Source organism: Hippoglossus stenolepis, chromosome 8 (genome assembly GCF_022539355.2).
Source record: "Hippoglossus stenolepis isolate QCI-W04-F060 chromosome 8, HSTE1.2, whole genome shotgun sequence".
Lineage (NCBI taxonomy): Eukaryota > Metazoa > Chordata > Actinopteri > Pleuronectiformes > Pleuronectidae > Hippoglossus > Hippoglossus stenolepis.
Window position 1 is genome coordinate 19908149 of NC_061490.1, and position 14724 is coordinate 19922872.

General features: G+C 40.2%; 3 protein-coding genes across 5 annotated transcripts; 1 reads left to right on the forward strand and 2 right to left on the reverse strand.

The window, feature by feature from the left end:
- Window positions 1-73: 73 nt before the first annotated feature.
- Window positions 74-6273, reverse strand: rpa2 (replication protein A2). Of its 3 annotated transcripts, none has more exons than XM_035164183.2 (9): window positions 6120-6273; window positions 4398-4492; window positions 3069-3170; window positions 2748-2861; window positions 2438-2512; window positions 1798-1914; window positions 1549-1692; window positions 696-790; window positions 74-502 (listed from the first exon to the last, which is right to left on the reverse strand). In XM_035164183.2, the coding sequence occupies exons 1-9, from the start codon at window positions 6175-6177 to the stop codon at window positions 415-417; spliced, it is 888 nt and encodes a 295-aa protein (XP_035020074.1). In that variant the 5' UTR covers window positions 6178-6273; the 3' UTR covers window positions 74-414. The 3 variants fall into 3 exon arrangements, with proteins under 3 accessions (XP_035020074.1, XP_035020073.1, XP_035020075.1); XM_035164182.2 differs by having other exon boundaries at window positions 1549-1695; window positions 6120-6272; XM_035164184.2 differs by lacking the exon at window positions 6120-6273 and adding an exon at window positions 4666-4826 and having other exon boundaries at window positions 1549-1695.
- On the forward strand, window positions 6122-9542 carry smpdl3b (sphingomyelin phosphodiesterase acid like 3B). Its single transcript, XM_035164180.2, has 8 exons — window positions 6122-6236; window positions 6343-6556; window positions 6839-6936; window positions 7047-7190; window positions 7314-7483; window positions 7848-8028; window positions 8523-8662; window positions 8835-9542. Exons 1-8 carry the CDS (start codon window positions 6176-6178, stop codon window positions 9198-9200), a joined length of 1374 nt encoding a protein of 457 aa, XP_035020071.1. The 5' UTR covers window positions 6122-6175; the 3' UTR covers window positions 9201-9542.
- Window positions 9543-9815: 273 nt separating this feature from the next.
- On the reverse strand, window positions 9816-14087 carry mecr (mitochondrial trans-2-enoyl-CoA reductase). The gene is made up of 10 exons (XM_035164342.1): window positions 13752-14087; window positions 12690-12787; window positions 12402-12533; window positions 12170-12313; window positions 11577-11679; window positions 11184-11286; window positions 10999-11072; window positions 10837-10897; window positions 10674-10746; window positions 9816-10575 (listed from the first exon to the last, which is right to left on the reverse strand). The coding sequence occupies exons 1-10, from the start codon at window positions 13940-13942 to the stop codon at window positions 10412-10414; spliced, it is 1143 nt and encodes a 380-aa protein (XP_035020233.1). The 5' UTR covers window positions 13943-14087; the 3' UTR covers window positions 9816-10411.
- Window positions 14088-14724: the final 637 nt, after the last annotated feature.

Sequence of the window (14724 nt, forward strand, 5' to 3'; positions counted from 1 at the left end):
GACATTCTGTGACAAAAATACGACATATAAATCTTTTATAAAACAAGAGTTCCTGGCAAATGACCAAACTGTATTTTTCTATAATCTTTTAATATTGTCAAAAATTACACAGACAAAAATAAATCAAGTACTTATGTTTACAGGCTTTAAAATTACAAAACTCTTTACAGTGGACACCGGGGGTTGGGGGAAAGAGGCTTTGAAAATCTTTTTGGGACTTGCAAATTAGCAGAAGCAACTTCGTGAATAAAGAATGTGTAAACTAAAGATGAAACCACGTGTTTTTCCACCAAACAGAGATGGTCGGGGGTGTTAATGGTTCCGGATTTGGTCGAAGTTAGAAAACCCATACTAAAGACTTATGTCAGCTTAAATTGGTAACAGGTAACCCCCACCGATGTGAGGGGAAGGTGTCTAATCGTCACTGTCTGTCGATTTGAAATGGTCTTCGTCGATGGTGGAAAAGATGTGACCTTCGTTGCTAAGAAATTCCACTGCTTGCCTGTTCAAAAGACAAAAAGATATATGAATTGTACTTTTGCGGCACAAAATTGAATCTGGAAGAAATGCAACTTTTGATTTTAGCCATGTTTATCAAGAAGGCTACTTTTGGTGAGTGATGACAAGTTAGGGTGATATCTTTAAGTTAAAGAAAAAAATGAAACATGCATGAGGATAAAATGAACCTTTCTTACTTGATAACAGTCAGGCTTATACCACTGAGTCGCTGCTTCAGGTCCTGGATGCTGATGCCCTGCGGCTCTGGGCAGCTTCTTATCAAACTCAGCACCTTAAGTCATGAAAAGTGACATTAAAACAGTGAACAGTTTCAAACTACAAATAGAGAAGCTACTTCACCACTTCCCTTTTTGGTATCATTATTAGAAGGACACATTATGATAATAGACAGCGTGTATGAGACATTAAACATTCTCCTAAAATGTCTGCCTGTATGTGACCAGGCATAACCAGAGGACCGTTCACATCCTCTATTTGTCTATTTTAAAATACCAAGAAAGTGCAGCTCCAAATTTGGTGCGGTTTGGACATGCATCGCTTTTTTCCAATTCACCACATCTGACTGACATTCAAGTGGTGATCTCCCTCATGCCAATAACATTCGTAGAATCACTTCCTCTTTTGCAAGTTGTCTTCAAAGTAAAAGCATGTTTGTTTCATTGCTGTTATGCTTCATACCGAGCAAAATTACACAGCTTTTATTTTGAAAACTTGTGAACTTGGGTTTGAAGATTGTGTTGATTTCTTATCAGATCTGTGAAATAGCCGACATGAAATCTATGGGGAAAAAAATCAAACTTGTATATAAACCAAACGCATGTACAGTTGTAAGTTTCAGTCTATAAAAAACACTAAACTACAAAATCTTCATCACAGATAAACCAGCTAGGATGAACGCAAAGTTTTCCAACTTCACTCTGCACCATTCACTGTTTATAAAAAGCTGTCTAATCTACATATAAATGGAGCCAACGATTATCAAAGAGGTGTATTATATAAATCTAATATTAATCTGTCATTTAGGTTTACCTGATTCTGGTTCCCGCTCAACCCGTTCTTAGTCATGTCGGTAGCACCAGCGTAGCTCCCGCCCATTCCTCCCATGGTCCCCTTGTTGCCCATGTCCGTCCTCATCATGGGTGGGACGTTACTGCTCATTCCTCCTCCGGCACTCTTCTGAAGGAGAAATGGAATTAAAATAAATTCCAGGTCCCAAACATCTAGTTTTCGTTTAACCAACAATAAAGACAGTTGAGATTTATGCTTCTTTCCCCTCACCGTGCTCTGAGGTTTGCTGAGCGCCATGTGTGCTTGGACAACCTCCAACATGTGCGATGTGATTTCATTCATGTCCTCTAGGGGTCTGACGCTGAACGCCACAACAGACCTGTTGTTCTGTGACAGGAAGACAACACCACCCACACCCTCAGTTAATTCTTAAATTCCTGAATTCACATCAGAAATACTGGGAAAACAAAGAAATGTTTGTCAGTGTAACAGAGCATTCTCAAAAAGAAGAGCAGCACATAGCACAGCAAAACAAAAACCCACACAAATTTTATATAAGCTGTGAATGTGAATAACAGAGTACAGCTGCTTATCAATGAACCATATATCTACAAATCTCTAAACTTAAATGTCACAGGGTCGTGTCTCCTTGCAAGAGAACATAAAGCTGCATGCTTCATCCACAATAATACTTTTTAGTTTTTAAACACATCCCCGTTGCTATGTTTACGGCTGCTGTCAACAATACAACAGAGCTTTTGAGTTTCTTCAACAGGAAAATTTGAAAACGCAACTGGTCCGGTTTTATTTTTGAAATCTCAAGGGCTGTGCTTAGGTCTGGAAGGACAGAAATGGAGGAAACACTTTCATCTAAAAAATACTGGTATGGATTTTAGGACTTCAAACTCACCTGAAAGGAGCGCAGATTTCCAGAAACTTTGACGTACGTGCCCGGGGGCAGCACCGTGCTGTCCACACCAGGATCCTAAACAAAGAAAAACCAGAGATTATGGTTAAGAGTCTTGTAATGTCCAAAATAAAAAACTGTTGTAGCTTTAGGTCTTCAGAGGTAAAACATGGAATCAGTTATTACATATGGTAAAACATGTGGGATTATTGCAAAACTTCACTCACGATATTTAGTCAAGTTCTTACATTACATTTATTGATCTACTAAAGTTTGTTTACTCATATCCAAAAATAAAAGGATCCCCACGAACCTCTGTGTCGACCCACTGCTTCACGTCCATGGGAGCGCCCGTCATGTCGTCGACCTTGTACTGGATGTTGGTCATGGATTTGTCCGTGCTCCTGATGACACCCACGAAGGTAACCTGGGACACATGAGCTGTGAGCAGAGCAACTGGGAAAGTTCAACGACTACATGCTAATTTAGGATGTGAAACAACATATTGTTTATTGATGTCACTTGTGTTAAGTATATGCGGCATAAAACAAGTGGTTTTTCCCACAATTATTTGAACGATGCAAGTTATTTCCACGTTCTGCCTCCACGCAGCCCCGACTTCACTTCAGCTTACCTGGGCAACTTCCACATCTCCCACTCTGAACGACTCCTCTGCCTGGGAAGCAGACATCAGCTGAGACACTGTGCAGGGGATTATCTGATTTGCACGAGTTCTCTGTAAAACAAACACACACACAGTTTCTGCAGGGTTCATCAACTTCTATCTTAGATGTTATAGGACCTTCGATTATTGTCACTCATATCACATTATCCCACTGCTTTCCAGCTGTTTATTACAAACATGAATGAACAGAGACAGAAAAGAAAGAGACGGCTGCGAAGAGATACAAAATGAGCAGAAATCCAAACAACAGTATGCCGGTCTGTCATGCTTGAACGCAGCACAGCTGCAGAGGAAACGCTTGGGTGGATGTACCCTTTCAAAAACAAACTTAATGTTAGTTTTTGTTCTTGGAATGAGTTCATGACCTTATTTTTTTTTATCATTTACTAATAATTTTGAATTTCAAGAACAGCAGATATTCTGTCTCTCAGTATTTACATGAGCTGAGCTTCACCAGTCAACCGTCACTGTTTGCATCCCACACAGGAACATTCATGACTCAAGTTTCCTTATTGGCATATGCACAGTAAAAACAGGCATAGCTGATATTCTTACTTTGCTAGTTTCCAGTGGCATAGAAATAAAGATTCAACACAAAATAGAGATTATTATAATATATATGCAATATACATACACATGTATATACATATGTTTTGTGCAGAGACCAGCAGCAGCGGTATCGTGAAGTGGCAGCAGAATTTTAAGATGACCATTATTACAACACAATGCGAATCATGGGGGTAAATGTTCTGATGATTCACGATGAACCAAATAAATTCAAAACATGAAAGTGCATCATAAGAGAGAAGAACCTCCCAGTTTTAGTCTTTAAGTTTCTTTTTGTTTTGTACTGCAGTAAAACTTCCTTAGGTTGTTTATCTATTTTATTGTCTATTGTCTGATGTGTGAAATGCTAAATGAATTTCCCTGGCATATGCAATCTTGATAGGCTAAGATAATAAAACATAAGACACAAGGGGAAAATGTAGTTATATATATATATATATATATATATATATATATATATATATATATATATATATATATATATATATATATTAAAAAAAGCATGTGTAATGTATAAAAATAAGAATACAAATAGAAATATTATACACAAGTTTGTGCAATTTGTCCAAATGCTTTTCAATATTCCATATGTGCGGTGTAATGCCATCTGCTGTTATTCCAGTTGATGCTCAGCTCGTGTGTGTGTGTGTGTGTTTGTGTGTTTGTGTGTGATGTCCCCAGTGAGTGACGCTGAGGTGTTTCAGCACTGACCCCTTTCTTGTCTCCCCCCTGGGACATAGAAGGTGATGCGAAGCCTCCCGGGGACTGAGTGTAACCTCCGCCCACACTGGACTCACTGTAACCTCCTGGAGACACAGAAGAACAAGAGACAAGAGACTTTATAGTGGTCCTGCTTCACATGGACGCCACACAACACTTTGCTAACCAGCGTGCAAACACATCAACAACAACCACACAGCGTCCAGCTAACGTTAGCAACAACACCACGTCCACGAGCCGGTGTGGACATCGAACTCACCCTGGTTAAACATGTTGTCTCCTTGTGTTAAAGTGGTGAAAACCTGACGTGAGACAATAAGACGAGCGGGGACGAGCGGGGACAACAGCAGCGAGCAGCTCCTACACGATACTTCCTGGTGGGATCCCGCGCCAAACTCAACCTACGGCGCACGCGCGTTGCAGAAGTCCCGCGAAATTTGCCGGAGTGTGTTACTTCCCCTGATGTTGACTCGTCAGGTGTTTTTTTTTTTTAATTCTCTAAAATGTGTGTGTTTATCGACTCCAACCTTCAGCAATGACCTCACACGCTGCGTCTTTCTATTCATCAGCAAACGGAGTTGGTATCGTTTGTTAAAGATGGTGCAGAGCGTTGGTTAGAGTACCTGAAAGACTAAACTCGGGGGTGCAATATTTGAAACTAAAAAAGCCAGGACAGACAGGGCTTTGCTGCCTTCAAGGTCTGTGGGAAATATGTGAACTAACCAACTGTTGGTAGTAGATAATAGAAACATTATATCCTCAAGCTTCAACAATGGGGGAGAGTGGAGTTATATTTTTTATTGTTGGATGAAAATAAAGGGGTAAGACCAGACAAGCATGTTGCTGCTTCCTAATCCTTTTTACGTACGGAAAATAAAATATGAATCTCTGTCAAAGGTTCAGTGTGTAAGATTTAGGTGAAAGGATAAATAATCCTACTGATGTCTTCACTAGTGTGTTTTATCTAAATTGTACGAATATGAAACTACACAGTGATATTGGAAAATGTTGACCTAAACGAGGTAACATAAGGTGAATACACTATACAATGTTATGGTCCAGTGCAACAAAACTAAAAAACTTTAACGGCCTTAACTGCTCCTCTGCTGTGTTCATTTTATAAAAAAGTATTTTAATAACAATCAGGAAAGGGAAGCACCAGCAGCATCACCTGAAAGCAGCACAGACACCTCAAGTCCTGTTTTGTCTTTATATAATGTTCAGTGTGAAATTTTAAAATGTAAACATTAACACACAGATGACAGAAAATGGACAAATGAATCCACTAAGCTTGAAGTGTATATGTAACTGAAGGCAAAAGTTAAAGTAGTTCCTACTGATTTTATCTTTAGTCCAGATAAAAATAGTTCCAATGGAGGGATTTGGCGAGAATCTGCTGTCTTAATATGTTCTCAAATCTGTCGCCTATAAATTGTGTTTTGTGTTACACTACAACTTAGTTGTGTTGTGGGCCTGCGGCAAAAGCTCTGTTGATAAAGCGACTCTGCTTCTCCTTTTAAATCAGAAAAAATGCACATTGACTTTTGAACTTCTTTACTATAGGTGAAGCCCATATTAGGCTATCTGAGGTTTTATAATTGAAATTACTAACATCAGCTGGGTAACCAAATATAAAGATATGGGCTGCATTGAGACCTAACACGCGTCATGAGGAGCTGTATCTTATCTCACTTTGCCCTTTTATAGACTTACCTCTCAAACCTGTCCTAAACCTCCGTCGGATCTTTGCTTTCTTCAAAGAGCTCAACATGTCCGTGGTGAAGCTGCTCCTTTCTTATCTGCTGTTCAAAGAGGCTCATGCACTGTCAGGTGAGAAGTCGCACCAGAATAACCATCCTGCATCAATATAGCTACTTGAAATGTATCTTGAAATACACCATCCAGGATCAACTCGACGGTTTTTATTTTTATCCAGGGAACTTCTGGCACATCACCGATCTGCATTGGGACGACACATTCACCCTGAGCGATGACCCTGAACTTGTGTGCAGCTCAAGCGGCAATCGACCCGCAACCAATGCTGGGAAGTATGGAGACTATGTTTGTGACTCACCACTGCATCTTATCATCTCCTCTGTGAATGCCATGAAGGATATTCTACCAGACCCGGACTTCATCGTGTGGACAGGGTATGTACTGACTGGAACATCTCGAATCATGCTGGTTTGTGTTAAATACCTAGTCCACCTTCATAATCATGGTGTTTAGACCTCGGCTATTAAATGTCCTGTGTTAGGGTCACAGCTCGGCCCAAGCAGCAACAGAATACGTCAATTATAAACATTATTCCTGCTCTATACTTTAGCGGATCATCTTCAACTGCAGGGAGCCAAGAAATGACCACCACCTTACAGGATTACATTTACACGTGGAAAAAGCCATTTTTGAACAATCCATGTTTTGCTCCTCAGAGATAACACACCACATGTACCCGATAAGGACCTGGGTGAAAAGAAAGTGCTGCGCATTATCAGCAACCTCACTCACATCATAAAACAGGTCTTTCCACGTAAGTTTCAAGTCAAGAGACGTTGTGTGTTTCAAGGGAGAAAACACCAGCATTGCATTGTTTTGGTATTGATGAACCAATATTAATGACGGAAGTTCTTTGTTCCTTAGACACTAAAGTGTACTCCGCCCTGGGAAACCATGACTACCACCAAAAGAACCAGCTTCCCACATTCTCTAACAACATCTACAACCAGACAGCAGAAATGTGGAACGACTGGTTGACTCCTGAGTCCCAAGAAACATTTAGAAAAGGTGAGTAGAGCTGGTGATTACAAATGGACAGTTGCTCTCCAATTATTCTAATCACACAAAAAACACAAATCCTTTTGAAAGCACGTGTCTGAATGCGTTTTCTGTAATATTCCCTCTGTGCAGGTGGATTTTACACAGAAAAGTTGCTGAGTCGAACAGGGTTCCGGATGCTGGTCCTCAACACTAACCTCTATTATGACCAGAACAAGGAGACCCTGGGTATGGACGATCCAGCGGGCCAGTTCAACTGGGCTGACCGTGTTCTTACAGAGGCCGCCAACAACAAAGAGAAGGTAAAGCATGGTGTCTGTCTATGCTTTTGTAACAGGGATTTAATTGTATTTGAAATTATGGGGCACACTACTTTACTATCTTTTATGTTGTTTTATCATTCAGTCAAATGAGCGATAAACCATTCAGTGCATTATGAGCGATTCTTTTCTCTTTCTTAATACTGGTTAACCAGGTAAACAAAACAAATACGTTCAGTCTGACTTTGCACTATATGAGTAATACAAAAAAAAAAGAGGTTGTGAACCTTCTCATGACCTCTTTTTTTTAACCCAAGCCTTGGGTTCCGTGGATCAATTTAAACAGTAGAGCTCATAAAGTTTCATCAGATCACTTTTAACAACTCTACATTGGTTTCTCTGCCAGGTGTATATCATTGGTCACGTCCCCCCAGGTTTCTTTGAGAAGAAGAGATCCAAGCCCTGGTTCACGTCTGAATTCAACCAGGAATACTTGGATTTAATCCAGAGGCATCATTCTGTCATTCTCGGGCAGTTCTTCGGCCATCACCACACCGATAGTTTCCGCATGTTCTACAGCTCAGAGGGTAAAGTCAAACTATTATGATACTTCTACACTTCTTGTTTTGCATCAGTGCTGAATGAGTCGGAGGGGATCGCACATTCAGAGCCAAGATGTTATATGAACGTTTGCCATCTGCAGGGTTCCCACAGCCCATTAAACATCGATTTCAAGAAATTTGAATAACGAGAACAAGCACTTTACAGAAGCTCACAGGCCACAAAAAGAGAGAAGCTTGCATGTGTGAACACCTTTAACATCTTTGCTGTGTGAAGTGACAGCAGACCATGTGATTTACAGTAAAGGAAGTCAATACGCAATACAGACAGAAATTTATTCATGAGTTGACGAGTTGCAAAACAGTCCCAGACATACGCAGACGGTGTCAAGTAGCAATGACACGTGATCAAAACTTCCAAGAGCTTGATTTTTTTCAGTGACCAGTGGGGAGCCTGCATTCATACTGTATATTTGTTATATAATAAAAATCTGCATGAATTCCTGTTTTTAATTTTACAGAGCCACGCTCTCCTATCAGTGCCATGTTCCTCAGCCCAGGGGTCACACCGTGGAAAACAACCCTTCCTGGAGTCGAGGATGGAGCAAACAACCCTGGGATTCGGGTCTTCGAATATGACACCCAAACACTCCTGGTCAAAGTAAGTTAATGTCATTTAGTGTAACCTCCATTTGAATAGCTTTAGAAACTTTCCTAAAGTGCAGTATACAACCTAATTCTATTTTAAAAAGATATGCAACCCCCCTACAAAAGCCTTTCAACGATCATTGTTGTGGTTTCTGTTTCTGAACCATTTGTCTGCACACGCTCAGGATGTGGTGACTTATTATCTGAATCTGACCCGCGCTAATGGAGCAAGTGGGCGCTGGGAGAAAGAGTACCGCCTCACAGAGAGCTTCAGAGTGCCGGACGCCTCCCCAGCTTCCATGCACCAGGTCCTGGAGCGCATCGCTAACAACCACTGCTACCTGCAGAAGTACTACGAGTTCAACTCTGTCAGCTATGACCTGACAGAGTGCGACAGCGACTGCCGCATTGACCACGTTTGCGCAGCCAGAGAGGTGGACTTTGAGAAGTACAAATGCTGCCTGGAAGAAGAAGGTTCCGCTGCTATTCACAGGTGTGGGTTCCTGCCGCTCATCTCTGTGGCTGTAAGTTTGGTGTTGGCCATTCGGTAATGATGATCTTCATCAACATCTATCGCAGAGGATGTTTAAAATATATTATTTATGCCTCAGGATGTTATTGGATCAGAAACGACTGAAATTCAAGATCAAAAGTTTGATATATTTCCATGGCCATGGACATATTTTCTTTTTAAATAAACAGTCAGCATCAGTTAAATCACATTCAATTATATGACATCTTTAATTGGAATGAATGATTCACTACATATAGTTAAAGGTTCAGTGTGTAGAATTTAGTGACATCTAGTGGGGAAGTTGTATGTTGCCGCTGAATACCCCTCACCTCACCCTCCCCTTCCAGACATGAAAGAGAACCTGTGCCTTTAGTTGTCATAAAAACTCAAAAAGTGTTTAGTTTGTCCAGTCTGGGCTACTGTAAAAAACATGGCGGCCGACGTAGAGAAGAGCTGCTCCCGATGTAAATATAAAGTATTTAAATATAAAGGGCTCATTCTAGGGTAAAGAAAACAACAATTGGTACAATTTAGATGATCACAAACTGGTGAAAACATGACTAGGATTATTTTACATTCAATTACTGTCAATAGATCCCTTTCACCTAAATCTTACACACTGAACCTTTAAGGAAGGAAACACAAAACAACCTTTGGCTTTAGCTTGAGGTGCGGCCTCTTTAACGTGGTTTATTGGTTCTGGTTGAATACTTAATTTCCAGTCAAACACTTATCGTCCTGTGGCTCAGTGGCTTAAGTACATACAACACATTGTCTATGATGTTCTGGAGCAGATCCAGATGTTTTATTACCCTGTGATTTCCTCTGAACCTCTACTCTTTCTATTTAATAAACCCAGGAATCAATCTCAGTTGTATGAATGTTGTTTTCGACAGAAAGAATAAACACACTTGCAATATCAGAAATTTCCCAATAAGTCTGTTGATAAATATTTATTGCACTTATTCAGGTCTGCGTCATTTAAATGTAATGTGATCTATTACTGATAAAGCTGCATTATCTGGGTTCTAAGATGATTCCTGTTATCTCATATCTCTTTATAAAGTTTTAATGAGTTTTTGATTACTGCTAGTAAAGTGTCACTGCAGAACAGATACTGGACTTTGAGCCTATTAAAGACACATTTATTGAGTACTCCATGTGCTGGAGCAGTATATTTGACACATAAACAACATACTTCAGTACATACACTGATCTTGACAGTTTTTCTTGATAAGACCGGTACGTTCAGATGATTAGGACCTGTTTAGCTGAAGTGAAAGGCTTCATAGACTCTTCAAGAGCTTTGCTGAAGTCTCGGAGTCCCACCTCGGTGCAGGCAGGAGCTGTCAGCTTTCCCTGCTGGATGAGGGAGCACAGTTCATCTACCATGGCTCGAAATGCTCGTTCATCTAAAAGAGAAAAGTTAGTAGAGTTTGTCATGAAATTAATTTAAAAATAATCATTTGGTATCATTATCCAGCAAAGAGGTACTTCCATCTTGACCCACCTTTTGAGTGATCTCTCTTCCACTGTGTGACCCAAAACCCCCGAACCTTCACATCCTTGAAAATAAGAGCACTCTGGATAGAAAAAAGTTAAGTAAGTGTGCCGATAAATCTTGTTACTTTGAAATGTGATGTTAAATCTGGGTAGACAAAGTTTCATCTCACCACAGGGACAGTAACCGGCTGTTTGGCCATCCCTCCATACGTCACCATGGAGCCTCCAATCCTGAAATAACATAAAATAAATCACATGGCATTTGATGATCAGTTTTCTCTGCAGTGTAAGGATATTTTATCATGTTAACAAAGTTTATTCAGCATCCTCACTGTAGATGACGGAGCAGTTCTGTTGCACTCTTGCCTCCGACTCCATTTAACGCCAGTTTTGGCTTTGGAAATGTCTTTAAAAGAAAAACAATATATTGAGACTGTGTTTATGCACCGAACAAGCAAAACCACAGCAAAATAATACCATCAATAATATATATGAAGTCGTCTTCAGAGCCACAGACCTTGAACAGCTCCTTAAACTCAGGCCGCCTCAGGGCCTCTTCTTTAATCACATGAGTTGCTCCGATGGCCTTCAACCTATCACTGAGCTGTGTGAACTCTGGCCTTTGAAAGAGACGACACAATGAGAAGGTTCATTACAGCCGTAAATCAAACGCACACTCAAAAAATAACTATCTCTGTTACCATAATAGAAAAAGACCCCATTATCTCACAGGGATTCAGGGACAGGCTGATAACCGAAGCCAATGACTAGGATGAAACATTCTTTCTTCCGTTTTCAGGAAGGACTTGATATGTGGTGAGGAACAGGGAAGAGAGCTGGAGTCTAAGTGTAGTCATTTATTAACACAATAGAGTTAACATGAGATATAGAGTAGTATGACTGAGTTAACCTGTCTCGGACGACATTGATTGTGTTCACTCCTCTTGCAGCAGCAATCTGTATGACAGCCTGCCCGACTCCACTGTTAGCTGCATTCTGGATCACTGTGTCACCTGCAAATACAACAGATGGACAGAAAGTGTTTTTTAAAAAATAGCTGTAATCAACATCTACCTTTGCTCCCGCCAAGGCCCAACAGTCCCCTTATGAAACCATATTTGAATTCATTAGATCCACATTTGTATTTAAATCTGCACCACATTTCACACACTCGTAAATATCAGTTGCCTAAACATGTCAGAATTTTGTCATCACGATCAATGAATTCAATTCAAAGAAATCAGGGTAAATGTTAAAGAAAGTGAAAAACAAAATTCCTGGATCTGCCCCCAGATCCACATTAAAATGTAATGGCTTGATTGGCTTCTTCCCTGACCCATACCACATCTTTCCACCAAGATTCGTGATAAGACATCAGTCAAACAGACAAACAAAAAGACAGGGGTGAAGACATAACCTCCTTGGCGGGGGGGTCATAAAAGGATTCATCATATGTCTACCTGCGTATGTGTAATTGGAAAATAATGTGTGTGGATCTGTTACCTGGCTTAAGATCTTCAAAGTCAGACAGCATCCTGAGGGCAGTGCAGGGGTTTACCCCCAGCGTGGCGGCAGACAGCAGGGGAATGTCATTCGGGAGAGAGATGACATCATCTTCAGAGAACACCGCCTCTGTCCTCCACATACCTGCTCATGAAAAAAAGCACACAATTCATGTTGGGGGACATAATTGGGACAGTGAGGTCTCAGAAATTTAACCTAAAGTGTAATTTACCTAGACCAGCATCTCTTGGGATGACCCAGTCTCCTGTTTTGAGAGACTTCACCAGGCTGCCCACCTCTAGGACTTGGGCCACCCCTTCGTTGCCTCCAACAGCTGGGAGGTCAGGCAGGATGGCGTAAGTACCTGGAGAAACACTGTTAGATAAAAAAAACTGGTCTTCACACCTTACAAGATATAAAACTATTTTCTGTTCTTTAAGTTTCTCTTGGTATAGCTGCTTTAAATGAGGCTATGATGGGTGCTGTTTTCTGGTGTGCATGTAACTAACTACTTGATTACCTTGAATCATGTTGATGTCAGACGGGTTGATGGGGGCTGCCAGGATTTTAACCAGGACATCCTTTGCACCTATGGGTGGCAAATCTATATCTTCCAACCTGGCAACCAGAAAAAAGTAAAGAATTTGCATTTGGAGCACCACAATAAGTACAAGATGAGGAAGTGAAACCTGAGTGAAACTAACCCTGTGAACATTTTTAGAAAACGGAAACTGTCACTCATTTATTGAAACAAATATAAGGAACAAAGAAGGAAATTAACATCAGGATTAGGGTTGCAAAGGGGCAGAACATTTCAGGTACGGGGGTTAGGGTAATACATTTATTCAACATTCATGTTTTTTGTTGTTCAATGAAAGAATCCATTTAAATTCTACTCACAAATGGATTAAGTCAAAAATGTCATGTTTAAAATAATGTTTGCATGCATGTCTGCTTATAACAAAATAAAATGTTTATATTTATGTCTGTATATGACAAGGTAAATGCGGTTAGTATAAATTACCCCACAATTCCCGTATATTCCCGTTAATTCCCATGGAAAGTTTCCAACTTTGAATATTCCCGGGATTTTTGCAACCCTAATCAGGATTAAACTACGAAAAGCAAAATATAACATTACAAAAAATTAGGTGGGAAAGACATCAAGGAATATACATCATGTTTTAATGAATAACTTAAGAGAAACAGGACTAAAGAAAATAATTTTAAATTAGTTTATTTTGTTTCGCTGCCAATCTACTGCTCCACACTCCGGTCCTGAAGGTGGCGGTATTGCGTCGATAAGATGTTTTGCCAACCTCCAATAAACACCAGAAGAGGAAGGAAAGAAGTGACGCTAGCTTTGACCAGCGACACAAAGGTCAGATTTAAGTTTTAACAAAAGGAGTTTGCGAACAACAACTTTTTTACACGTCTACAAGAGAAAACAACTCAAATGATGGCGACGAATTCGTTAATATGACAAATACACGTCTGGTTAAACCCCCTACCCGGCTCCTGTTAAACTGCAGCAGAAACTCAATACTGCACAAACTACACCTGTTAAATGTTTAAAACTTACTGGACGACTTGAGAGGGGTCCCCGTGTTGTCTGTACTGAAGGGCAGAGCGTGTCGTCGCACACAGTCCAGCTGAGTGGGTGAAGTGACTGACGTTAGCATTAGCCGTTAGCTTTGGCGGCTTTAACAGAGCAGCGCCTCTTGTGCAGATCGTCCGGCTTCCGGAACAGACCGAGCGAAGCCGCGGCCACATCCCGACACACGTCTCTTCACAACGTAAGACAAAATCAACTCCACTGCGCGCTGATATTCGTCATGAGAGCTGCGAGTGTTGCTAGCGCTTCTCTCACTGCGCGGCCATGTTGGAATGAGGTTGTGTGATATAAACAGAGAACAGCGATCTCTGTGGAGAAAGAGGGTACTGCACCACGATGAGCTTTGGTCTGTACAAGGGTGAAAAAAAAAGAGGAATTGATTTTTATCTTTCACTTCATGTTGTTGAATATTTGTTGGTCTGTGTTCCCATTTCCTTTTTAGTCGAATGAAAACAGAAACAGAAAATAAACAAACAATAAATATGTATTGAGACTAAAATATAGAAAAATTTGACAAAGACTTTTCTCTACTCGCTCCCGGTGTCCTGACACAAGAACACATTTCTCTTAAGATGGACAAAAAGGAAGAGCTGTTCAGCAAAAATAACAGTTGAATGAAAATGGACAAGATGAAACTTTAACTATTATACACATGCAAGTAGATACAAATACTAACAAAGAAAACAAAAAGACGAGAATTAAAATATGTAAAGCAGGAATGAACATCAACATAAATTTTCTTAATAAAGGCAAATTCTTTTTTCAATTCCAAGCAAAAGTATAAATAGTCTTAAGAGTGCTGGGAGAGTTGCTTTATATACGTAAAGTGGGTGTGAATTCACATTTACTCATCTATTTACAGTAATGTATTTATTTTTACATACAGCTTACTTAGATGTATATTTTTATGTCGTATCTTTGTGCATGTTAAATCCCACTG